At 46.9% G+C, this 25,821-nt stretch overlaps 1 protein-coding gene across 2 annotated transcripts in view; it reads right to left on the bottom strand.

Moving 5' to 3' along the window:
- Positions 1 to 25,821, bottom strand: part of SLC4A4 (solute carrier family 4 member 4) — a 240,622-nt gene that overhangs the window by 70,651 nt on the left and 144,150 nt on the right. For both annotated transcript variants that reach the window (XM_075150407.1, XM_075150406.1), the window contains 3 exons: positions 21,741 to 21,901; positions 18,927 to 19,106; positions 7,187 to 7,263 (listed from right to left, as the gene is read on the bottom strand). In XM_075150407.1, coding sequence (XP_075006508.1) covers positions 7,187 to 7,263; positions 18,927 to 19,106; positions 21,741 to 21,901 — 418 coding nt within the window. The remainder of the gene's footprint in view (positions 1 to 7,186; positions 7,264 to 18,926; positions 19,107 to 21,740; positions 21,902 to 25,821) is intronic.

Here is a 25,821-nt window from a genome sequence, read left to right as displayed (position 1 = left end):
CACGGCATAATCGCGCTGGCAATCCCTTTGACCTGCAGATGAGCCGTTAATAAAAAGAAAACCAGCCAGGAGCGTGGGATGCCACCGGCAACCAAGAGTGCAGTGTGGGACGCCCCTGTGCAGGCCTTCACCTGAGCCCCGGCGGACTGAACTGCCGCTGCCCCGCGCTTTTCTTCCATACCCTGTTCTGGGCCCCCCCTTTGACAGAAGGCAAAACTCCTGCAAGCTGGCAGGAGCTCAGACAAGAGCAATCCAAACTAGGAAGTGGCCGAGAAACAGAAATACAAATATAAATATACCAGAAGAGCTTATTTGCATTAAATATATAGAAGATGTAGAACTTGGCTAAGACGCACCTCAACCAGCAAAAGCGTTAGATCTTTTCTAACTGTATCTGTTGAACAATGTGCAAGTACATACACGGGTACACCCCCTCGCCTTCCCCAGGTTTGCTGGATAGCCCACCAGAAGCACCTGCTTCTAGAGCCATCTCTGCTGTGGACCATATTAGGGGAAACCACAAGGTTGTCTCTTCTGACAGCTCAGGAAACCTTCATTAGGGCTTTCAGTTTGGTGTTATTCAATAAGGTGTTAGAGAAGAACTTGAGCAAACAGCTCGACCTTCAGGAGCTGGAGGAATTCTCCTGCCATGAGAAGTCCTGGTCTTTCAGACACCACTGCGGTACCACTGACGTATCTGGCAGTAGGGAGCTCAGAGTCCAGGAGTCAGCAGGAAGCCTAAACACTGACTTATTAATTGGAAAACAGAAAAGAAAAATAAATTGTCCAAAAGTGCCGCTGCCTCTGCTTGTCTATCTAGCTGCAAATGACCAGTACATTAACTGCAGCCAACAGCTCATAAAATAAGACAAATGAAGGCAAATCACTTCTCTGCACTGCTACCTCAGAAGCAGTGTTCTGCCAACACAAATACAATGAAAGGGAACACACCTCCTCTTCCCTAATTATCCTTATAAACTGCCAAAACGTTAAACAAGCCCAAAGCAAAAACATGATAAAACAGCAAAATCAAAATTCGGTGGCCTTTATTGAAGCTATTTATCATCAGAGAGGTCTGAGTCAGGGCTCTGGCGTCTTCTGCAAGACTCTCAGGATGCTGAACCGGTCTCTTCTGCAATCGCAGTGTAATACAGCACAATGAATCAAGCCGTCATTCTCATGGCAGAGAGGAGCCGGTTCATGCAAATTACCTGACTTCAGTATTCATAAATAATACACTCTCAACCCCGCATAGCTGTTTGGGTGCTCAGCACCGCTGACAGACCCGAGAGTGGCAGGAGGAATGAATCAAAAGCCTTTTGTTTAGCTGCGGGGCAAGCTGCCCACAGGCTGGAGGCGGAAAGGGAAGACTTCCTTTGGAGCTCCCCTTTTTGTTTTCCAGGTGTTCCACCTCCTGCAAGACAGCATGCTTATCGAGCGTGGCAGCGAACACGGGAATAAAAGCTTTCTTCCCCTCTTCGCTTCTTCCCCCACAAACCTTTGCCTCTTGTAGACATCATTAAAAATCCTGTTACCGCTTTTTAACCCACGAGCTCAGCTGGAAACCTGATGGCAAAAAGCTTTGTAACACTTTGGTGATCGTCAGCGGAACCTAATGCCCCGAAATAACAACGTAAGAGCAAATCAAGGCTGAACGTCTCCCGGAAAAAATACACGTACTTTTGCTCAACCAGAAATTCTGGCTCGCTGCTGCCTGCGGATGCTCTCTACAATCTGTTGAATACAGGCGAACGCTGTACCGACAGCACCGCCGCTTCGGCAAAGCTCTGGTGCCCACACGCTGTGCTGCCACCGACTGTAACCGACGCTGCACGATCAAAATAAACAACAGAACAATGTCCCATTAACTTCCCTTTCCACAGGCCGGCAGTCGTGACAACCAGCCCACCACGAGCAGCAGCTATATGCAGTCGGGGAAGGGGGGCACTGTGTTTTGTCTGTCGCAGGCACATGAGATCCGAATCGATATTATTGATGCAACTTTTGTGATGAGTATTCCGCAGTTAAAGATTTTCTGCAAATTCTGCATTTTGGTAATTGGCCCTTCTTCTTGTTTCAGCTTTACAATCATTTGCTTTCCATAAGTAAAAGGGGAAAGAGAGTAACATGACATTTTTAATTTAGCAGACATCCCAACCTTGCAAGTAACCCAGGACTTAATTAATTTCAGATTTCCACATCATTTTATGATTTCACGCAGTTTTATTCTGACGGCAAAATTACTTCATCCTGTCCCACATATAAGGAAGAGAATTACACAAAACCAATGAACATGTTCTAACTCCACCATTTTCCACGAAGCAGTCTCTCCTTCGCTAGAGCTGCTCATCTAACTGCTTATCACAGGTCCGTGAACACTTGATGTCAGCGGGGAAAGACAGACTAAAGAAACAGGCATTTAAGTTATGGCAAGATTTGTTTGGGTTTTTTTAGTGGACAGCACTAGACTGAAATTGTTTTCAGAGGACAAGATGACAGTAGAAATTAGTGCAATGATCCTAAAATTATCAAAGAACAAGCCAACCACATAGGTCTTAAATACTGCAGCAGGTTGGCTGCGGAGCACTGGGTTTGCACCTCCAGCCCCAGCCCTGGTGCGGCCGCCCCGTCAGGCAGGGCAGGCAGCAGACCCAGATATCTATGAAATACACATATAACAAATATATACATAAACGCTGTCATAAAATTCCTAGTGCCAGGGCCGGTCATATGCAGAGAGCAAGGCCAGCGGAGAACCTTTTGGAAAACCCCATCCGTGCGCACAGCGTGCGTCTCTCTGCCCCTTCCGTCCCCTTCCCCTCCCGCCGATGGCTCGGTGCCCTGGCAGCGAGGGAACGGGCAGCACTTCTTCAGCTGGCCCTTCGGAAAGAGCCCGAGCGTCCTCTGTCCTCTCCTGACCCCAGCCTTTTCCAAGAGGGATCCTAAGTTCATTTTCTTTGTGAAAGAGCTTAATGGTTACCCAGTAAGAAGATTAACTCTAAAAAGTGTATTAAGAAGGCAAAGCGTATGAGAAAAACAAAACAAAAGCAAATCCAAAGCAAGCATAAAACCATCCCTTCCGTAAGGGTAGAGGAACCAGCCTCACAATGCTTAATACAGGCAAATCTGAGTGCTCTCTATGATTTTAATAAAACCCTCTCTCTTTTATTACCACTGGCTGTACTCGTGTCAGTGAGTCTTGGGACCACGGCAAATATCGTCCCTTACGCTCAGCGCAGTCTGTCTTCTAACTCATCTTTCCAATCTGCGGGAAAGCCGCTGAGCTGAACGGGACATCTAAGCAGGTGAAGCGGAGCCCGGCTCCGCGTTAAACACCGGTTTTGGTCACGGGAAAGCCGCGGGTTCTTTCCTCTTGATGGCTTACTGTTCCTCTGTCCCTGGAGAAGGCCAATCCAATTGTCACCACCTCCACCGTGCATTCGCCTTTGAACACGGGCATCCTTCCCGATTCCTCCGCAGGGCAGGACAGAACAGGCCCTTGCACACCTCAGGGAGGGCGTCCTCCGGGAGGGTTCTCTGACAGACCTTCAGGGAAAACCTAACCATGTCCAGTGCTCTCTAGTACACCCCACTGCCATGCCCTCAGCTAGATCCCAAGCAATTTTAACACCTCTCCGCCCTGCTGTGACAGAAGCACCCACCTCACCCAGGTGCTGCCACGGCACAGATGCACGAAAGCATAAATGCTTCTCTCCTGGCTTAAGCCTCTTCACAGAGTTGTCTATGTCAGCAGGGCTGCTTCTGCAGCTAGCGAGGCAATTGTGCAAGTGGCAACCAGCCCACCTGAAACCTGAACCGATTCTGCAATTCCAGCTCTCTGCAGGGACTGAAAAATAAGCTCGGGAGACCAGGCTCGAAAACAGGCAGCTCGAAGAAGTGCCTATGTTTGGAGGGGTCAATCTGGGCTTTTGCCTTTGTAGCTGAGGTCCCAGCTGCTTACTGCTCCTTAATTGGATTATCTAAAAAAACCCACCACAACCCAAGCCACCTGAAAGCAGCCTGGCCCAGGTGACCACGCTCAGGCACTGCTGCAGATAACAGGCCAGCTCCAAAGAGGAGAGAGAAGTGGCCAAGTCTATCAGGTAACACACCAACACATGCCACTCTTTTGCATAGAGCATTCCCCCTCCCAGAGCGTCCTCTTCTGTCCTTCTCCAGGCTTGTTCTGTTGCCCCTAACCTCAAAGGCTATCCTTGGAAACCACCAGTTGTTGCAAACATGGAATTGAATGGAAAAATTCAGTACTCACTAGTGGTGAGGCAACTGCAGTATGCCAGGAGATCTGCTCCTGGTCTGGCTCCACAGAGAATGATCCAGGGTCACACAACGGGAGACACCAGTTTTCAACTTGGACCTTACAGCACCAAGGGGAAAGGAGCAGGGAAGCCACAGGTGGATGCCAGGACCTGCCTGCTTTTCCAAAAGTACGCGAGGGGACTGTGGCTAAGCAGAGACAGAGCACCTCAGGATGGAGAAAGTTAAGTATCACTGAGGTTGGAGGCTGGTAGGGGGGTAAGAAGACTTTCCCAGGAAAGCTGGACGTACTGGAAGGTACGGCTGCTTCAAAACGTGACAGCTGCTTCCAGCTAGATGAGTGTCCAGGGCGAGAGCTGTGCTAAGGCACGGTCCTGTGTCCCTCTCCACGTTGTCATGTGGGTGACAATCACAAAACCCGCCCTGCCGACCTGAGAAAAGGGAGGGCTTGAGGTCATACTGCAACCACAAAGCACTGGCCACCAGCACTGCTCCATGAAGAGAAACAGAGAGAGACAGAAACAAAAGGAAATAAAAGGGTAAAATCTTCTGAGGAGCACATTGAAGAGAGAGCATCCAGAACCTCTACTTCAATTTTACATAGGCGTCTTTCTGCTCAGTGAGAACCTACTGAAACACAGCTTAAAGGAGTATTCTGGCTATAATATCGCTACACTGTTAATTGCACCATTCCAATTAGCATTAAAGGTTGCAGAACTGAAAATTAAGGATGTAGGTAGACAGGAAAGTTACTGAAGGTATATAGAAGTTTGTTCAAAGCCTTTCCTCCTTTAAAACACGGCCACACAACACTCTCCTTTGTCTTTGCAAAAACAGTGATCAGTGAAAGGGCTTAGGTCCCAGTCCTGCTCCAAGCAACAGTGATGAACTGACTGCAGCCTGTCGCACTTCTTATACACGCACAATTAAATAAAAAGTGGAAGAGCCTCTTTCTCCACCAGACTCATACCTCACTATATGGCCTCACTAACTGTCAAGCTTCCAGATGGGATACCGAAATAATGAGAGCCAGTCACTCTGCTGTCAAGGCAAGAAAATCTGTTCTCTTTCCAGCTCCTGTGGCAACATGATAGATTATTCCCTTGCCTCCTGTATGGCATGCTAAGTTCTGCTCAAGAAAGTTGCCAGGCATCACCACGATTTCACAAACTTTATCAAGACAGGAGTTTCAGTCAATCAGTAACAAAAATTGAGATCGAAGGAGATTTCTCAGGCCAGCTTCGAAAGGCGTACAGTACAAGGGTTCCATTGTGCAAAGTTCATCAACAGGACACGGGCTAATTAACTAAGCAGCTTTTTGCAACTAGTTAGTTTTCAAGTAATGGTTTTCTCTACAAACAGTCAGGCATTATCTACATTGAAAGTTCAAAACTGCGGAGCGCACTTCCAAACTGGATTTATTAACAGATTTCACCATTAGCACTACCGAAACATCTGTTTTTATACCCAATTCTACACAAGAAGCCTATTATCTGTATGCATCCTGAGACATATCAGCAGGAGGGGCAACTGAGACCGTTTGCGCTACTGAGATCTACAAAGCCTGCTGCAACACTCAGACCTAGTTTTCTGCCAGTCTATCTCTAAAACCCCAATTATCATGTGATTGAAAATATAAAACGTAGCAGTCGTTCCAATGAAAAAAAGCTATTTTACAATCCTCTTTCCCCAGGTGTGGCTGCATATATTAAAGGAAACAGGTATTTTGCAAAACCAACCAACCAATATAGATGTATGCTACAACTCTGAATGACACCGAGGTCAATGCAAAACATGTTGCCTCCCTTCTCTTTCTGTGAAAGTATATTTATTTATATAAATATATATATTTATTTATTTTTTAAATATTCAATTACTCTGAACTCACTTTTCTACATGGATTACGTTGCTGTGTCCCCTTAAGGCAGAGTTGCACTTACAGAAGACGGCAACCAGCCATCATCTGAAGGACTAGAGTCATTCTCAGCAGGCCAGCACTACTGCGTTACCCAAATAATTCTCTAAAGTAACTCTCATTGGCATTCAGAATAACCATGGGACTAGAGAACGCTGAAAGACACGAAAAAAAAAGATTCTCCGAAAGAAACAGTCACGCTTTGAGAATAACCCACTTTTTGAACCAAGACAAAGGTTTTCTTGAAATTTGCACAGAGACCTTATTCAGACCAGTTTTCTAAGAGTTGAAATAAACTCCCTCCCACCCTCAGATAGGGGTAAGACTCTTCAACCCTCAGAAAGGACGAGAACACACACGAAGACAGCCCATATGATACACCGCAAACATTACCCTAGTCTAAGAAATCGGTCAAATTCGTGGGGACTTGGCACGAAAGGCCAATTTTAACTTTATTACTCATCTGCGGTTTGAAGCTGTTCTTCCACGGTCTCCTGCCAGCACAGCTCCCTGTCTGAAGCGATGCACGGCTGCACAGGGTGAGGTAGCACCTTCTCTTCCACCAGCTGCTGCAGGAAGGACGCATTCCCTGCAATGCTCCTGATCTACCCCACGGCCCTTGTGAACACACGCCCTGGCGCGCTGCAGGACCTCAGCTCCCGTGCAGACCCTTGCTGGAACCCCCGAAGACCCTCTTCTCAGCAGGAAGAGGATCCGAGATACGTCAGTATCTGGATATCTCCCTCCTTTCTCATGGGTGTCAGCAAGGTGCCGTGTATGTAGCGTCACTTGCTCCAGGTCTCGCAAGAGTTTCACCCGCTGTTGTCAAGGGCTGGTGCTTAAGAAACGGAGGATCCAGTCACAGCACTCGGACAGAGTCTACTCACCTTGTTCACCCTCCTCTTCTGCTTCAGTTTTATGGTACAGAGCCTCTCTCCCCAACATCCAGCTCCTAACCATACACATCACCAAGCGAAGTCTCAGTCTGAAGCTTACCTGATCTTTCTCAGGCTTGTCAGAGATGTCATTCAGACTGGTGGAGGTCAGGTTTCTGTGAGTCATGGCTGGGCTGCCTGTAAGAACAACGTCGACACCAATTAAAGCACCTGTTTGGATCCAGCCAGAAGAACACAGAGGCTCAGGCTACAGCAACACCTTTCCTTGCACAAGGGAGGCTGATGGGGGGAATTTAAGACCCTGACAGGCTGCTTTCTGTGACTTTACGTGGCACGTGGGATACTAAGACGCTAACGCTTCGTCACCTCTGACCCACAGCGTTCCCGCGACTCTTAGGACAGCAGAAGAGTCTAAGGACTTTCCAAAATTCCTGCCTGTGGGAGAAAAAGCAAAGCAGCAGCAGGCTGCTGACACTGATGCTGCTGGGTCACCCAGGACCCTGTCACAAACCCATCCCTCAACAGGGTTGGGACCCTCGTGGTCACTCCGACCTGCAAACCCCTCGCCTTAGCTCTCCTACGTAGACGGCATCTGCCCTACGCTCCTCAGCATCCCAGGCTTTGGGCATGCAGCTCACGCAGCGAGGGAGGATGGCAGCTCCTGGTCCTTCAAAACAGCCAAAAATAAAAATCTACCTTTCTTCACGTAAGCTCATTAACTAAGCTCAGGAACCTGAAGCATTTTACTGATTAAAACAACGTGTGCACCACCCTGGGAGGCCAAAAGTCACCAGTTCCTGACACCAGGTACCCCAGAGAGATGAAGAAAACCCCCAAAGACAAAGAGCTGAAGCAGTCACCTCCATTTCTTTTTCCAAGACCAACTGCTCGTCTGTAAACGTGACACGCTGACATTCAAGCACTGCAAAACAGCTAGTAAGGAGCTGCCTGCTCCCTTATGGACTACTTATCCTACCTAGTCTTGTGTTCTCGGAAACTAGCAGAACATATGGAAATAGTTCTAAAGAACTTGGAAAAAAGCCCCATGATTTCAGAATTCAGTTCTACAATACCACTAAAAGCATTTGTAGTTAAAACTGAAGAAACCCAGCAATAGCCGTAATTGTAAAAGAAGAAAAATAATTCATTTTAAAAAGAAAAAAAAAAAAAAAGATTTCTGGGATGGATACAGTAGCATAAACCACAGCGGTCAGTATGCATTTTTTTAATTATTCTGAGGTTTTCCCATCCCTTCTCACCCACGCTCGCAGGAACCAGAAGCACAGCAACAGGAGCTGTTATCACAGAGTTTCTGACCATGAACATAACCGGAAAGACAGAAAATACTCCAAAAGAAATGGCACTGAGGCATTTCCCAACTTAGGCTATGTTTCGAGACAATATTGATACAACTCATGCTTTGGTATTCATACCAAAATGAAAGCCCAAGTTTTCAGTGTTCACCAGCTCCCAGTGCAAACAAGCTCTATAATAAATCAGCATACCGAGCCAAAAAAACCCCAAACAACAACAAAACAAGGAATGAGAAGAAAAAGATCTCGACTCCCAGAGTTGGGTTTTCTTTACAACATATTCAACCTATGCGGGGACAGACTTAAGGCGTTCTTTCTCATGAGCCGCTTGGAATCACAATACACCTGCTGTGTGTTATTGCACATCCAGGAAGGACAACACAGCAAAAGCCAAGCACAATCAGATAAATTCTGTATCATAAAAGGGGCATCCCCAGCTTTTCCTCTTCCTGCTGTTATTGCGAGCCAGATTTAAGACCCCACCTATCTCTACAAAGTTTTTACAAATATGTTTACTCCTAGGGTGAGAAATGCCACTTGGAAGACTGGTTTATGCTACTTATATTAGTAACCATTCTCCTAATTAATTATTAGCAAGCCAGACTTAGAAATGTCTACAAATTTTGCTTGAATGTTTGATATGAATCTGTAGGTAGGAGATAAACACATAAACAAAACAGGAAAAAAGTGATCAAACTTGCTCACGTATGCTGTGTCTGTTACATGGTGTAGACATTACTTTGTTCATAACACCTTCTGTGATATGAATATTAAATAAATATTTCTATTTGGTAAAAAACAAAGCTGGACAAAAAAAAAACCCAAAATAAACCCAGGTTATTCTAATCCTGAAGCCCATTATTGAAACCCAGGGGTCCTTCTTCTTGTATGGTGCAATTAATTATCTTTTAAAGGTTGCACATACACTGCCAATACTGGGAAATCTTGACAAGTATATAATGCACCCATAAATTAAAGTGAGAGACTGAAGCTCGATGCAGAGATACACAAGGCTGCTTTGCAAATCTGAGCCACTAACATCAAATAAAGAATCAGAGAAGCACTTTCTTTAAAATGTGAAGCTTGTTCCCGCTGATAATTGGTATCACGCAGCTCAGTGAGTCAAAGCAAAGTTTCTATTAGTTTCTACCACCTGAGTGCTACCCAGTGAGAGAAATTCAACAAGAAAGTTCGGCAGAGTTAAACAGATCTGGAGAAGCTGAAGGACCTGCAGAGATGGGAATACTGGTGGGCTGCTCTCCGAGCGGGGTGTCCCACAGTGCCCACGGCCAGTTCATGGCTTTGGGAGAGCTGCTGTTCTGCTGTGGACGCTGAGACAGCATTGCAGAGACTGATCTCCTCTTGTTCAAGCCTTACCAGGAGACCTCGGAGTCCTGGCATGGCTAATGACTCCAACTGAGAAGGAACTAAGTATGGCTTCCAAAAAGCTTTGAGCAAGGGTAGAAAATACTGATGCTTTTATTTCATACGGTTGTCTAATGCTGTTTCAATGCATTTTATTCAGAAGAGCTGCACTACGTAGCTGTAGAGAAAGGCATCTGCTGAAGTTATCCCTTCATTTTCTGCAGACTGCTTTGGTGGTATTCCAAATTTCTAGGTCCGTTTCTGGAGTAAACAGACTAAAATCAGGGCCCACAGCTTTCATAGCTGATATTTTTCCAGATTACAACATTTGTTTGCTTTGTTTATTAGATGTCCAAGGGTGAACGTGTCTTAGGAGATAATTACCCTTCTTTCTAGAGGAAGCGGCCGATGGCTTTATCGCCTCTTGTTAGCAGCCTCTTTCTCCCAACACGATCAACATAACCACATCAAACCCACAGCTGCTCTTCTCAAGGCATCCCATATTATGCCAGACCTGGTCCGACCCATGCACCAAAACACTTCTCTGCCTTTTCCAGTTTTACCCCTTGATTTAACAAATACCACACTTCCCCGCAAACATGACCCTGACTGTATCTAAACCCATCACAGCTACAGCAGCACTACCACTACCAGGCTTAACAAGGGCAAGGGCACGGAGCCCCCAAGCGAGGGACATCAGCCAAACCCCTGTAAAACGAGAGGCACGAACCTCGGGGCAGAGGGCTCTCAGGAAACTCCTTTTGTCACAGTTAGAGCGCTTCGGATGAGCAATGTCCCCCTCCTGCCCATAAACCCCTCGCTGGCAATTCAGCACTGCTCTGATATTTTCTCTGAAGAAACTGCTTGTGTGACAGCACTCCCCTCTCGGCCAGTGGCCGAGCTCCTAGCAGGAAGGAGGACCTGAGCCCGAGAAGACAGCAAGCCTGCACCTGCACTGAGAGTTATCCCCACAAAGAGCTGTGAGCACGTTAGCCGTAGCTCCAGCTTCTTGGCACAACACACAGACCTTATTCACTCCCTTTTTCCGTCATCAAACTGGCCTTGCGTTAAGAGATCTGAGCACCAAAACTTTACAACGTACTCTTTGTTCTCTGGAGGTAGAAAGTGTCTCATAATCCCAATTTAAATAGGGTTCTCACAGGCTAAGATGATTCGTATCTCCATCTCCTTGCAAGAAATTTTACACTTAATGCTGACGGCCAAAACCTCTTGAGCATGCAATATGACTGTTCTCCCCTAAAGTTTGGTGTCTGTGCATATCATCTTTTGAAGAGGCCTTACAAGGTCCTCAAGTTCAGACTAGTCCCTCAGTACTGACTTTGACGATCTCTAGAACACAGACTGGAAACCACAAGCCTCACCTTTTACCAGCTTTGCTGACCTAAGGAACTTGACAGTATCCCAGCCTGCATTTAGAAGTTTTCCCCAAATCCCTGAATTTATCTTGACTGCCAAGCGAAGTCACTAACAGAAAAGTGCTGCTAGAAATGCAAGATGTAACATGTGCCATGTTGGCTCAAAAGCCATTTGGCTCTGTGGACACGGCGGCCCAAATCTGTACAGCCTAAATCCCTCTTGACTCACGTTTCTAATGGCTGTGCACCTTTGAAGACCCAAAGCCAGGAAGGACATGTCCAATACTCATCTTTTTAATGCTTGTATCACAAGCCTGCTCATAAAAGAAACTCTCTGCAGCAGACTCAACTTTTTGGAGGTTACAGCGACACGAGGTAATCTCAGTCTCTGGGGTAAGCCTAGCAAGGCCACGTCTGAGAAAGACCTGAAAGAGGGGGAAAAAAACCTCTTTTTTTCTTTTTTTTTTGGGAGTCCTCGGGTGAGCAGCTGCTCTGAATCGAGAGGAAATACGGGAGCAGAAGGAAGCAACAAGCCTCTCCGCTCCAGGCTCTCAGAGCCCTGAACAAACCAGCGGAGTAAAAAGTTTCTGCTGCCCAGACCTCAGCCAAAGACTTCGGCACACGATGTTCACCCTTTACGCAGTTCGCTAACTAAGGAAAATTTCCTGATTCAGGCCTAATTTACATTGCTGTCTCTCCGGCAAAGGCAAGGCAAGCCTCTCCTCGGCTGCGCTCAGTCAAGTACTGGTGCAAGAAGCGAGGCAGCACTCCAAACCCCTCCATGTTATCATCTCATTCTACCAGTAGGCTCGATAGTCATCTTTCACGGGGAACATCCTGAAATTCAGATTTCTGTAGATTGCTTATGGCCTATAAAGAACGTCTCTGCGCCGTCAGTGCACTAAGCTGTGCCTTCCTGGGGGAACGGCACGCTCCTCTCTGATCTGCAAGGCTCCGACGAGTAACGTTTTACAAAGGATAATCAGAGAGAAGCGGGGCCTGAGAAAAGTCCAGCTCATCGCTGAGGGATAAAGCTGGCGGGGCCTGCTAGCTGTGCGACAAAGGGAGCCTGGTTTTGTATTTATTTTATATGGAAATTAAAATATTTAAGCTCATTGCATTTATAATACTGCATTGGTGGCAAAGTTCATGAGGCCCTTTTCACAGCCAAAGAATATTTCAGTAGACAAACGAAATGTCACTAGATGGCTTAGGAAGGGGACCACCGCCTGAAGGGGAGGGCAGGCTGACCTACCTGTTCCGTCCCAGATGAAGAAAATAAGCAAGACAGAGTGAAATAGAGCAGCGGGAGGGGATAGTGGGGGGAACACGGACCCCCAGAGCCGCAGGCATTCCACAAGGAACGCCTTTGCAGTCTTCCCGCTGTTAATGCGGCAGCAAGCGTTAGAGGACCGGCTGGTGCGAGTTACCCCTTCCTCTTCCTCTCATCGCCCCCAACCCGCCCGCCCTTACCCCCGCCCGTGACTTACTGAGCCATCCCACGCTGGGGCTGCGCTGCATTCGCATTTCATCATCCAACGTGCGGGTTGCTAGGCAGGGCACGGAGCTCTCGAGTGGGCTGCGTGCTTGTGCGGTGCAAGCAGGAGACAGTAGCAGCGGCAAAGAGGAGGAAGAGAGCAAAGTTGAAAAGTCAAAGGAAAAAAAAATGCAAGAAAGAAACGCTCAAGCAATTGCACAAGCAAGGCAGGTAGGGGACAGAGTGTTTGAACAGTCGCGGTTACACACAAGTGCACCTTTCTGCATAATTCGGCGACCGAAGCAGCAAGCCCCCTCATTTGGAGCACGACATCTCCTCCGCAGCTCCACCCTCCAGTGCTCGGCTGGCAGGTCTGGAGCCAGTTTTCCATCCCTGGTGTCTAACATTCAGGCATCTTAGAAGCGGATTTCAAGCAACTGAGTAAGGCAGCGCGGTGCTAGCTGTGCTGAGCAGTCCCAAGCTGCGGGGCGGTCAGTAAGAACGGCAGACACACGGCACGTTTGAAAAAAGATCAGGTCACGTCCCTGGAGGAGCCAGCTTAGAGCATCCTGACCACGTACGTCCCCTGGCACACCAATTCGGGCTTGGAAACGGGCACCTTAGGCTGCAACGCTTCAAATAACGCAAACAGCTAAATACGTTGGTGGGGTTTTTCCAAGCATTCCTTGAGAAATATCTCATTTCTGACTTAAACTTCTCTCCCCCTGTGCTGGCATTCTTCAGCTGATGCCATCAGTCAACTCTCTAAAGGGACTGAGGATGCCGTTTGTATGAAAACCACTTAACTGCACAAAGCTGAACTCTGACGTAGAATAAAAACTTTAGAGGAGAGAAGTTTTCATCTGTGGCTAGCTATCCTTCTCCCAGTGCATCGGCCAACGCGCTGCAGACAGCCTAAGTGTTATTTTAACTCAACTGTTTCCAAACTACGCTGTCAGCGAAAACAAATAACGTTCATGAGGTGTTTGGGCAGCACAGACACCATCCGCATGGCGATGGGTAGCATGCCATTATTTATGGTGGTTAAACACTCACATTTAAACGCATCACAGTTTTCTACAGCCTCTGCCAGCTGGGTTTTAGTAGGATCCGACCACTTCTCTTCCACGCTTTTGCCAAAGGCTCTCACAGGTGTTAAATTATACAAAACGCTGGTAGGCAGGAAGCTTTTAAACAAAAATGTCAAAAACGCATCGCAAACCTCACCACCGAAGCCTGGTAAACATTGATTAGACAGTCCTCGGGCACCGGCGTAAGGAACGGTGACCAGGGTTCTCGTTGTATACGGTGGCAAACCCCCGGCAGCCCTGCGTTACAGCCCGAAGGTGTGCCAGCTGGGCAAGGGCTGCGGGAGAGCTGCCAGCGTATACGTTAGCTATTGCAGGGCTTCACGTCAAGTGCTGTACCCTGTGCCAGGAAAGGACACAAAGAACCCTTAGAAAGCCAGGCAACAGAACAAGACACACAAAAAACCTGTCAAAAAGCCCTGCAGGAGTTGAACTGAAACGTAAAATGGAAATGTCCTTGTTGAACACCTCCTACCAATAAAAGAAACGAAAAGGGCGGGGGCCTTCCGAGGTGACGCTGAGTAACTACTTGGTACGGCTTTGTCTGCTGGGCTTTTTGATAATCATCTTTTTCCTGCTGAACGGACACCAAAGGAGCGCTTTGACTTCTGTGTCACACAAGAAATTACCATCTTTTACCCAATTTCTTTCCCAAGAGCAAAAGGATTTCTGAGAAAACGCCCTCCCACAAGCCCGCTCCAAGTACCAATCTTTATGACGCGGCGATGAATAAAAGGCACTCGGCGCGCACCGTGGCCGCTCAGAAGCTCCGTGCTTCTGCCAATCTGATCGCTGCTGCGCCTTATCTTCAAAAAGAGCCGTGAAATGAAAGCAGGGGGCGGAGGATGACTCTGCTACCGGGGACCGCAGGGGTGTGCGAAGGCAGAGGGAGCAGCTGGAGACGCTCAGGGATCAGTCACGGCAGCGGCGGGGCGGGAGGCAAATCACCGTTTCTTAGGGTGCTGAATTTCTACGTGCATTTCACGTAACTGCACAGGGCTCAGTCATCTCAGAAGGTGGGAAAAAAAAAACGCGACAATGGCCACAGGCTGGGGGGCTTTATAGAGAAATTCCCAACAAAACGCAACGGAGTGAAAATACACTCATTTTCACAGGCAAAGTCTTAGCAACTTCTGCTTATTTACCTTTTCTCCTGCTTTATGCATAAAGAATATCTTAGGAGATGTTCAGCAGTTTTAATTATGATTAAACATAATACCAGAACAGGAGGTTATACAAGCGTATCATGAAGCTAAGAAAGGCCCAGAAAATTTCAGAGCCCCTAAGACTTACTTATTTAAGCACTCTGAAATAAGTGAGATACTGGCACCTCAGTATCTTTGAGAACCATGGCCAGGGGATATTTCCAGATTTCAGATCTAACTAATACCCTTGAAGAAATTGCTGATTATTTAATTTCGGTTTTAAGCCTAACTAAGCCCTGAAAAAAAAAAAAAGAAGGAAAATCACAGGCAGAATCCATGCTAATGACATTATGCTGAAGTGTTTCCTAAATAAATGTTTTTGAAAGTAATTTAACACAATTAGGTACCTATCAAAGTCAGAGGTTCCAAATCAATTGTGAGAGTTGCACAGTGTTTTTACACATAACCTACAGCAGGGTCTGGTTCAGCTTCGGTAGAGATCGTTTCATTAACAACCCTTAACGAACACACAATAACTGTGTCCATTAAACGAGCAGGGTGCTTTGTAAGGTACATCAACGTGTCTTATGGGTAAACTAGAGATGAGAAGTTCCCCCTTTTGACAAGGGCAGTAAACGTCGGTCGAGCAGAAAGCCAAGCTGCTGCCCAAGCATCCCACCCGTAAGCCCCCGGTGCAGAGGTGAGAAGTTAGCCACGCACGGAGGGGCTGCCGTTCCCACGAGCCTGGCGGCAGCACGAACACTGGACGGCAGTCTCACTGACGCTGAAATGAGAGGTAGCCACGGAAAGGAAATACCTACCTGGAAAGAAACTCGAGGGGAATTTATGAGCGCTTGGGGCTGATGGCACTTTCATTACTGTGATTAGCCGTGTCGAGAGACAGCTGCGCTCCTCTTGCCCTCATTAAATTTTTATCTGTCTAAAGGACAAATTCTGCCTTTAGAAGCACATGAGAGGCACTCGTAGAATTCCAGGGAGCGTGGTATAACTCAATCAAACACATTCTGGAGTTATTTTTTCATTAAAGTGTAAATAATAAATAACAGTAACAATTATTAATGAAGTCTCTCCCTCCTGAAGTCGCAAAGCACTTGAACTGTCACGGAACATAATGCATTATATATTCTCATAACACATAAACATCCCAGGTGGGGAAACAGAGGCAAAACAACATGAAAGGAGTGGCTGAAGGTGAGCCAGCAGGCTAAGGAGAGCCAGGAAAGAATTTCTTAAGAATCAGTCCAACTGAGACAGGACCTGCACAGCCCCTTCGAACAAGAAAAAGAAATGAATGAAAAATGAAGTCACCTAAGATCTGAGTAAAGGATGCCCTTAGTCATGAAAAACAAGCAGGGGCTGGAGTGAGAACTTAGACAAATGCCCTTTGTCAGCATCATCCTTCCCAGGATAAGCATGCTGTTATTTTCTCTTGAACCAGCCCTGAAAGTCTAGCTCCGCAGAGCGAAGAGACAGGGCTTACCGTCCGAGGTGTAGTTAAATAATACACTGAGCATGATTTACCTTCAAAGCCCTTAAGTAAGTTTTAACTTGTCTGTAACACCCTGAGGTTTTGATGGCTCCTCAAGGAATTACTTCAAGTGCAGAAAGGAAGAATTTGACATCCACCAGCTCTGAAAAAGGAGGCGGCTGTTACAGGCATATGGGGCAGTAAATATAGATGCAATACAGAGGTGTAAACAGAGCCCGTTTTAACCCCTTCCGTTAAGACTCTTGTTGTGTCCGAAGGAGGCACTAATCAAAGCGATGCCATACAGTCAGTCCTAAAGGTTTCTCTACATTTCTACGCCTTAGGAACTCACTGAGACAGGTACTCAGAATAAAGCACTGAACTTGATTATTTGCTCAACTGTAAGACAGGAAAAAAGCACATCCTTGCCCAAACACAGAGGCACTCCCAACAGTCAGGAGTTTACCTGCTTGTCTCCCACGCAACATGAGAGCGGTTAGGTCTGACCGTGGAATCACAAGCGTGGGCCAGCCTGGAAATGCCTCTCCATCTTACCATAAACCCCTCGGTGTCGCAGTGCCTACCTGCAGGAAAGGGGCTGGAGCCGAGAATTGAGGGCATCCCCTACACCACGCACAAGGCGACGGAAGCACCCGAGCGACGCATGCTAAAGACATGTCCGTCTTATGTTCTGCCTCCCATACAGCATGGCTACAGTCCAGGATCCTCCTCCTCAAAGCAAACCTCTTCATCTTTTCAAAGGTCCAGAAAGAGTAGTAGTCACGGAGGTGGCAACTGATACCTATAGACATACGCTTATGCATTTTACCTGCAACAGCCGTTTCCTTCTTTTAACAGAAAGCAGATGCCTCCCATACCAACAGTGGGGAGGACACAACGGAAAGCCCCAGAGCACGTGCTGGAAAGAACCTAATTTCTTAATCCCAGCTGAAAACAAACACGAGTTACTCGCGGGGTGCCCGGTCCTGGCATGGCTGAGGCATCCTCCGGGGACCTGAAGTGCCTGGCTGATTTAAGGGCAACAAACTGAGGCACCTACAAATTTTTTGCCTGAGGCTAATGGGAAATGAGCGGGGGGGCTTGAGGAGCAACAGTTCAGCTGGAGCTCCTGAACGCCACCTCTCTTGGATCTGCCCCTCCACAGGCTCTCCTCCCCGTGCACATTACCCACTTAGCAAGACGCTTGCTCAAGGCTTGTGGGAATTTGCAGGGCAAAAGCAGAGCTTGGTGACGCCCAGAAGAACCTTTCCCCTCGCTGCAGCGTGCTCTGGAAGAGGCTCCCCTATCTACGGCACGCACCAACCGCCTCATCTGGCCACGCTGAGCTCCTTCCCAGGACTGGAACGGCTCTGCAGTGCTCTCCAAAGCACAACCCCTCTCTTTGCTCCACTGGACTCCGGCAGGGATATTCACCCAAAAGCTGCACACCCAGGACATTCCCTTGATCCGTGTTACTGCGCCTTTGTGTTATTCACTTAATCACTGTGTTACCGAGGCACTCGGTACATGACAAGATACATCATCAAGAGCAATAAATATTCTTCACATGCGCATACACACCTGTTGCAAAAGCAAAGGATGATAAGAAGTAGGAAACATTAATAAAGTATGATAATAGGTTAGGGAGAAATGTTAGGGCGAGTTTCAGAAGCAGAACACAGAAAGCTAAGAGGCCTTATACGTAGCAAGAAGAAAAGAATTTCTTTGCTTGCTTTCATTTTTGGGCATTTTAAAATGGCCACTTCTCGAGAAATTTCCAGACTCTTTTTTTAGACGAATTTCCAGGAGGCAGTTGACAGAACTCCAAGACATGACAATAGGCTTAAAACTCCTCTTTTTTGATTACCACTAGTAAGAAGACTGCAAATCTCAATGTATGGGTAAGTACAGAGTCATTGCCAAGGCCTCTAGAGCTGTCTGCGTCCACGCGCACATGCATTTACAGGCATCACTATAAACACGGCACTATCTATTACGGCATTTTTAGAGAGACAGAGACACATATTCACAACACATACCACAAAACAATTCTAGGATGAATCAAGCAAGATGGAAATCAGCTTTACCCACACTGGACAATGATTGTATGGCAATAAAATGCAAGCTAGATGTTACCATCGCGTAATTTTTGATTAAGAGTGCCATCGACACCATCTGTTACAGAAATCGAACGCGCATGAAAACTTCGTCTCTGCCCAAACATTTCAGACGATCGGCCTTTTAGGTTCAGGCACGCTTGGGAGTCTTTTGTAAATCTCGCCTTCCTATCGTTGTTCCTACATCACCTCCTAGGCGCCAGCTGCAAGAGCATCTCTCTGCCTTTCCCTGCTGCCTGCCCGCCACCTCCCCGCCTCTCCCACTCAGTCCAGTGAAGATACGGTTAGAGCGATGTGCCACGGCCAAAGCAGCCTCCAGAGCCCACCACTGACGTGTCATCAGTGCGGGTCTCGCTACGCTAATCGTGGGTTAGAAAAGCATTGTCAAGGCAACGCAGTTAGTTGTCGGCGGGCAAGTTTGGTGGGTTGCTTTAAAAGGGAAGGCTATAGCCAGTTAGCCTCTGCATTACCATTATCGGGGTTGGTAAACATCCTACTTGCACTGGAGACGGTCTTTCCAATGTCAGCCAGAGAGCGCAGGTTGGATTTCTTGGTCTGGTGCCGGTGCTTCCTGAGCAGCGTGTAGGTGACTTTGTCCTTCAGTTCTGATTTCAAAAGCCCCGTCTCGATCTGATTGTCAACGATCATTTCTGTCGCACGCAAAGAAAGGGGTGAGGGAGAGGAGAGGACAATTAATCACAAAGCACGAAACTCAGCTGCATCAAGGGAGGGCAGGGGGAGAGAGATGGATCATTTTCACCCTGGCTTTTTGAAGGCTTTCCTTCCCATCTCAAAACCACCACCAGATTTCACCATTTTATTTTTAATGGGAATCTCTTTCAGACATTTCTTTTGAAACAGAACATAAGCATTTCCACCCAGCAAAACCCATCAGCCACCGACACGTACCTATCGCACCACAACTCCCTTCTGTTATTTCCATACACGCCGCTGAGCCTATTTCAAATCCACTGTACCCAGGATAAGCTGGTTCTTAGTTCAGAAAGGGAATCTGCTCTGACCCTGTATTTTTGTGAAGAAGCTACAACTACATTGCAAGTTCCAGTATGCTCCCAAAAATAATGCGGTAAAATTCTGCCAGATTCAACGAGGCCTGAGTTCACCTCGCAGGCCCTCAGTAAAACCTCATCTAACGATAGGAAAAAGTCCTGGAGATGAGTAACTAATTAAATCACTCACTCTCGGAACTGAAGTAATATGACGGCAACTACAAAAGGCAGAACTTGCTCCCGTTGTCACAGGACGTGTTATGTGGCTCTGCTTTAACCGAATCACCAGGAAAAAAGGCTCGCAGCCCACTGCAAAGACTGCTCCCTTCCCATCAATTCTCTCCTTTCTGCTCCCCTATCCCAGAGGAGAAAGGAAAAAAAGGTAGCCACATTTATTAAGAATCTCTATTGTGCGTTAAATCCCACATTAAGTTGCTCCCTTGATTACTTCAGTTGACGTGCTGTCCCCCAAGGGAAAGTGGCAGTTCTTATTTGTCTACCGGTAACTTTTATTTGTGCTAATAATAAAAGTTATGGGAAAGTGGAGGCAGAACATGCATCCCATTTGCTAACTCAGTGAGTCAGAAAGTCGTCTTCTGCATGCTGCTCAAGAATTAATGCCTCTTCAAATCACTAGGGAAAAAAAACTAGTTCTTCCACTCCAACTCAGAAAAAGATGATTATATGCATGTAGGTACCGTTACGCAAAACATCTGGCAAAAGGTTTATTTCTGTGAAGTGCCAATTTTCTGTAAGCTTTTGTTGTTCGTATTTTTTGCTAGTGATTTTTGGAATACTTCCTTCAGAACAACATGTCTGTCTTCATCAAGTTTATCCTTCTCCATTTGGCAAGTGCTTCTTCCCTTCCATGTTTCTGATATAACACAAATCAACAAAGAGAGCTCCGCGTTTTTCTTTCCTGTCTGTCACTCCTAGACACCAACCAAGTGATCATGATTAAATAATTCTGGAAACCAAGTCTGCAGGCTTCTTGGACATCCCCATCTATCTGATTAAGTACCTGTACCAGCAAAAAAAACCCAACTCAGGATAGCGTTACAGCAACAGCAGCCACCGATTTGTAATTTAATCTCCCAGGAATTAGGTTCAATTTGGGTGTTGAAGAAGGATATTGAAGGTGACATCCTGAAGTGACTTCAAAAAGAAATTTAATGGTTCAGCTTCAGCATAAAACTTCATAGGTTTTTGTTTCGGTTTGGTTTTTTTCGACCTTTGCAAAGCTGTGCGTTTGGATACACAGAGACAAAAATAAAGGAAGATAAATGCCACCATAAGCACCTACAAAATTAAGCTCAAAACTCTGGAGATAACATCAGAGGCAGCTTTTGTAATTCCAACTCTTACAAACTAGTGCAACACCTGATATTTGATAATTTCATGCCAGGACAATTTGGAGCCTGCTTCCCGAGATTACAGTTCAAAGCACTGAGTTTTGAGGGGGTTTTATTTCATTTTGCTCTTCTACACCTCTTCACACAATGGCTTCTGAACTCAGTGCTTTGCTTAAATGTCCCTCCATTGGATGAATCACTTTTAAAATTTATTTTCGTATGTCTTCTCACACGTCATCGGGAACACGGCATAGCTCTCAGCAATGTCACTAAGTGTCATCCCAGGCCACGGCTGTTTCGACAGCAAAAAAATTGCCATCCCATTCAGCAGGGTGAAGCATCAGCTGGTCCCGTGGCTGCTCTTCGCTCTCCCGTGCTGGAGGGGAGCACCCCATCCTAAACAGAGCCTCACCTGCCTTCAGGGGCCCACCCTGGGACCCCATCCGAAAACAGTCTACGGTCTGACCATGCGGGCCAACGTTCGGCACGAAGCGGTACCTGTCGGTGTCTGTCCTGAGAGAGCTGGCCTTTTACACGTCACGTTTCTAGTAGTGAACACAAATTGAGTCAGTGTATGCTATTCCTTTCACACACACGTAGCGGTATGTTAGGATATAACTTCAGAATACAAATGGTTCTATATAATGACCAAAACCCAGTTCAAGGTAAGCACTAATTGTCACTGAAGTCGATTCTTTTACTCTTCTTCCCGAATTGAGAGTAAGTCCTTTCATTTATCTGTTATCCTTCTCCAGGTACTTTCTAGTTTTCTCTGTTATTCCGTGGAGGATTATTTCTTTATTTTCCTCTTTTATTGAAAAAGCGGTGCTTTTCCATTAAAACCATCAGTGAAACCATCATCAGGGTTAATAAAAATTTGCAAGGAAGAGTTAAGGGAAAGAGCCAAGGCAGCTTTACTTACCCACCAGCTGCGGGAGAGAAGAGGCCTCCATATCCAGCATTATTGAGCCTTTCTCTATACACGTCCTTAACTCAAACAAGCTGTGCAGGGACAAGGTGGCCACGTGAGGTTTGCTCCATCGCTCCCCACCTTGTTCTACCTTCTCCTCAAACTTGATCCACCTACGAGAGGGCAGAGCAACGAGACCATGTTTAAGTTGTTGGCCTCTTGCAGACGCACATCTCCGAAAGAAGCGAGACAGCCGATCCATCACGGCATACCGACAAGTCCAAGCACACACATTTTCCCACACGACTCCGAGGCCACAAATCCATGATCAAGTTGCAAAGGCTTAATGAATTGGTACGTGTCAGCTGAGCGGCGATAATGCTCTGCCTGCTGGTAAACTCTTGCAAATGTGAGGTAAAACGTGCTATATTTAATAGCTTTCACCAAGACTTCAACTAACACCCGTTAGCTTCAGGCCAGGAGTACATAGGCAGCTTCAGCGACCCAGCTGAGACCCGCTCGTTCCCTCCCCAGTTTGCACAACCCAACACGGCACCAAACCAACCACAACCACTCGATCACCTCTTCCAGACCCAACGGAGAGAAAGTCAGGTAACTACATTCACACTTAAATAATCCCAAGTGAGAAGGGCTGAGCACCACAGCTCCACAAAAAGGATGGGGGGGAAAAAAAAAATCAGCGTTTCAGGAAATAAGGTGACTTGTATTCAAGTAGTCAAATCCAGACAATAAAATCTGAAAACTTCAGCCACGGCCAAAACACAGCAGCACCGAATAATACTGCCCCATACCCACAGGCTGGCGGGAGGCAAAGGGTGGAGGAGAGGAGCACATCCCAACCCAATCTGAAGATGTTCTTAGCAGAACAAGTGAGCCACCAAAGGAGACGGCACAAATGAAGGGGCTCGTTCTTCCCCTCCGCTCTCTAGCTGCTGTTTAATGATTTAACCAAGTAGGTCTGAAAAAAACAGAAAGCTCATCTCTAGTTGAAGATTAGAGCAAAGGTTATGTGCAAAATACTCTTCACACCCCTAAAACCATGTCCTAACAGCAGGCAAGCAGGAGGTTTCGCCTCCCCGAGCGCCGGGCTGCAGCCCACCTCCACCTCCACCCTGCCCTTGGCTCCGCTGCACCCAGCCGGGGGTCTGCAGGGGTGGGCGGCCCGGGACGGAGCAAACAGCTCCTTCTGCGGGGCTCGAGGAGGAGACTTCACCTGGCTAGTGCCTTCGCTGCGCCGGGAAAGGGAAAGAAACGCCACAGGCCTTTTTCCGTTATTGCAGCAGCCAGCTATGGCTTTGCTGTAAGCTCGGGGGGCAGGAAAAGGGAGGCGTTTTAATATCATCTAAGTGCAAAGCATAGCTGCTCTTTAATCCTGTCTTGAGATACTGTTTTAATAGATGTGGAAAATGAAAATTCCAGTGACTAATATAAGGGGATTATTCAGACAAAAACCACACACGTAAAGGTAGGGAAGCTCATAAATTGGTTCAAAAGAATATTATTAACACCAAGTGAAATTATATTTAATCCTGAGAAATGTATTATTTGAGGATTAATCAATTATGCTTTTCAATTGCAATAATCTCTTTTTGAGACTTTTTTTTTTAAAGCTGCTTTTTAACTCAAGCTAAAAGACTGAATTTGATTTCAAATTAATAAGATTCCGTTGAGTTCACAAAAGCTAGGTATTTCCTAGGACACCTAAGGGACTTGGGCAGCTGCAAACCCGTGAATTCCAAAGGCTACACATATGTGTGACTGAGATGCAGTTTACCCTGCAACAGCACAAAGGCTGCAAATTACAAAGCGTTTGTCTTTTCAGTGAAAGTGTATTATTCACGACTATCGATATTTGCTTCCTGTTTACTTTTCTCACTACAATCCACAATACAAATACAATAAAACAAATTTGAACTTGCAAACGTGTTTGAACTATCACCTGCCCGATTCAGGGCAGTCCCTAGAATAACTCTTTCCTAGGGAGCGTTCACGCCCATCCATTTCCGTGGGATTCACCGACAGCGAGGTCCCTTCCAAACACCCTGCAGCAGCTTGAGACCCTTGGGCTGAAGTCCCCTCTGAAGCCCTGGTGCACACCATCTCCTATGCAAACCAACGCAGGCACTTAGTTAAGCAAAGCTATCCACGCGGCTTTCCAGACACTTCACAAATGCCTTGTTCTTGACGGGTTTTTTTTTAAAAAAATCTGCTTCTGCAGAACAGCTCGCTCACAACTAGGAAGCTGCATGGGCAGCTGCTGAGCTCAGGCAAAAAGAGCCGGACTTTCAGGGTGGAGGTAGAGGAGAGGGCAAAAGAGACAGCCGCAGGGTTAACGCTTCCTATCGCGTGACTATAGAATTGTATAGCTCTCCACAGAGCTTCCCGAGCGCTGACAGCAATCTCGTCTGCAGCCTAGCAGCAACGAGCTCTTTCAGGGCAAAAGATTATCTCCGCTGTTATTTGAGAAAACAAACAATCAAATTACCTTCCTCATCTCTAACCCGCTCTGTTCTTGACATCTACATATTCCTCCTGTCTGCCAGCTGTCCGTCACTTGCAATAGCTAGTGAACGTTCCCGTGACCACATCAGAGAAGCACCGAGGTATGACATAAGACACCACGTCCTGTTATGCCTCTTGGGCCCTGGAAACCTCCCTGACGGCTCCAGCAAGGCTCTCCTGGCACTGGGGACTTCTGAATTCAGGTACCTATCAGCATCGTTGGCTCCAAAGGGCTGAGACTTGTGAGAAAAATCTGTCGCCAGTGCACTTGCTTGCCTCCAGAATAACACCCTGCACCTCAAACGTGTGTCTGGGAGCCAAGGGTATAGGCAGTGTACGCACACTGTGAAGACAGCTAGTATCTTGGCTAGCCAAGATGCAGGAGCCATCTTTCTCTTATTTTTAGACCTTCAAAAAGGATTGCCTAAAAGGTGTGTTAATATTATAATGTGTAAAAGGGTGAAGGATATAAATGTACTGCCTGACAGAGCTTATATAATAAAAAAAAGACCATAATAGAAGATTAAAAAAACCCTATCCACCATCCCACAGCCCTACCATTCCTTTTCTCTGTAATCTCATCATCTTTCTACCATCTCCCTGCCTTGTAGAATGACAATCCCCACACCATGGTGGACACATCTTGGTCCCCACACGTACTGTACTGAGCCTCAAAATAGACTGGTGGCTTCCAGCTGCTTCAGGTCTTTTCCTAGTTCGCTCTGTATGCTGTAACTACCGCTGAAACGCAGACCAAGTAAATCGATGACGAGCGCCAACAAAATGAACAAGGAGCACCCAGTGACCCAAATCTTCGGGTTACCTTTTAACAGCAACAAACCTTCCCTTGTGCTGCTCTGTTTCTAATGCGTTCACAGGGCTTTGTTGTGACACCCTGGGTACACTAAGGACGTTTTTCCAAAAGGGCCCTTTGTTGTGAACCATGGCCCAACACCATGACGTGCCAAGGGGCAACAGGAATGGGACATCCTCGAGCCCTGGTCATGGGCTGATCTTGCCTACTGTCAGGAAAGTCACCACGTGCAGGGGGACAACTACAGCCCGTTTGTACCGGGCACACAGACAGCTGAACTCACGTGAATCAAGAACCAGGACGGCAACTAAAGGTCCCCTTCTGGAAACATCTTTTAATCAGTAGCTTTAAGGTTCTTGCTAGCAATTTTCCGTGACCGGTTATTTTTCTATTGACCAGAACAGCTCTGGAAGGGATGGTATCGTTTGCTAAACCCTTTTGATAGAAACACTCCTTCCTGACAGCTTCCACGCTCTTTCAAGCCTCAGACCCAAGAGCTGCAGCGAGCTGCGTAGCTGGCAGCTCCTCTGCCCGCCGGAGCACAGAGCTAGCCAGCTCGGGCTGGTATGCCCTGCAGCAGCAGCCGCTCCGTGGCTCACGGCGGGTCTTGTTGTGCAAGATTAAGTCATTTCAGGAAGATACTGAAAGATCCTGAACAATCATACACTATGCAAGATGAGTATCAACAAAATAGCACGCAAGTCAGGAGGGTGGGCCACGTTTAGGAATTACAGAGTGCCTCCACAGGGTGCTTAA

This window comes from Calonectris borealis, chromosome 4 (assembly GCF_964195595.1).
Source record: "Calonectris borealis chromosome 4, bCalBor7.hap1.2, whole genome shotgun sequence".
In the NCBI taxonomy this organism is placed as follows: Eukaryota; Metazoa; Chordata; class Aves; order Procellariiformes; family Procellariidae; genus Calonectris; species Calonectris borealis.
Note: the sequence above shows the minus strand (reverse complement) of the source record. Positions and strands in the feature narration are given on the sequence as shown.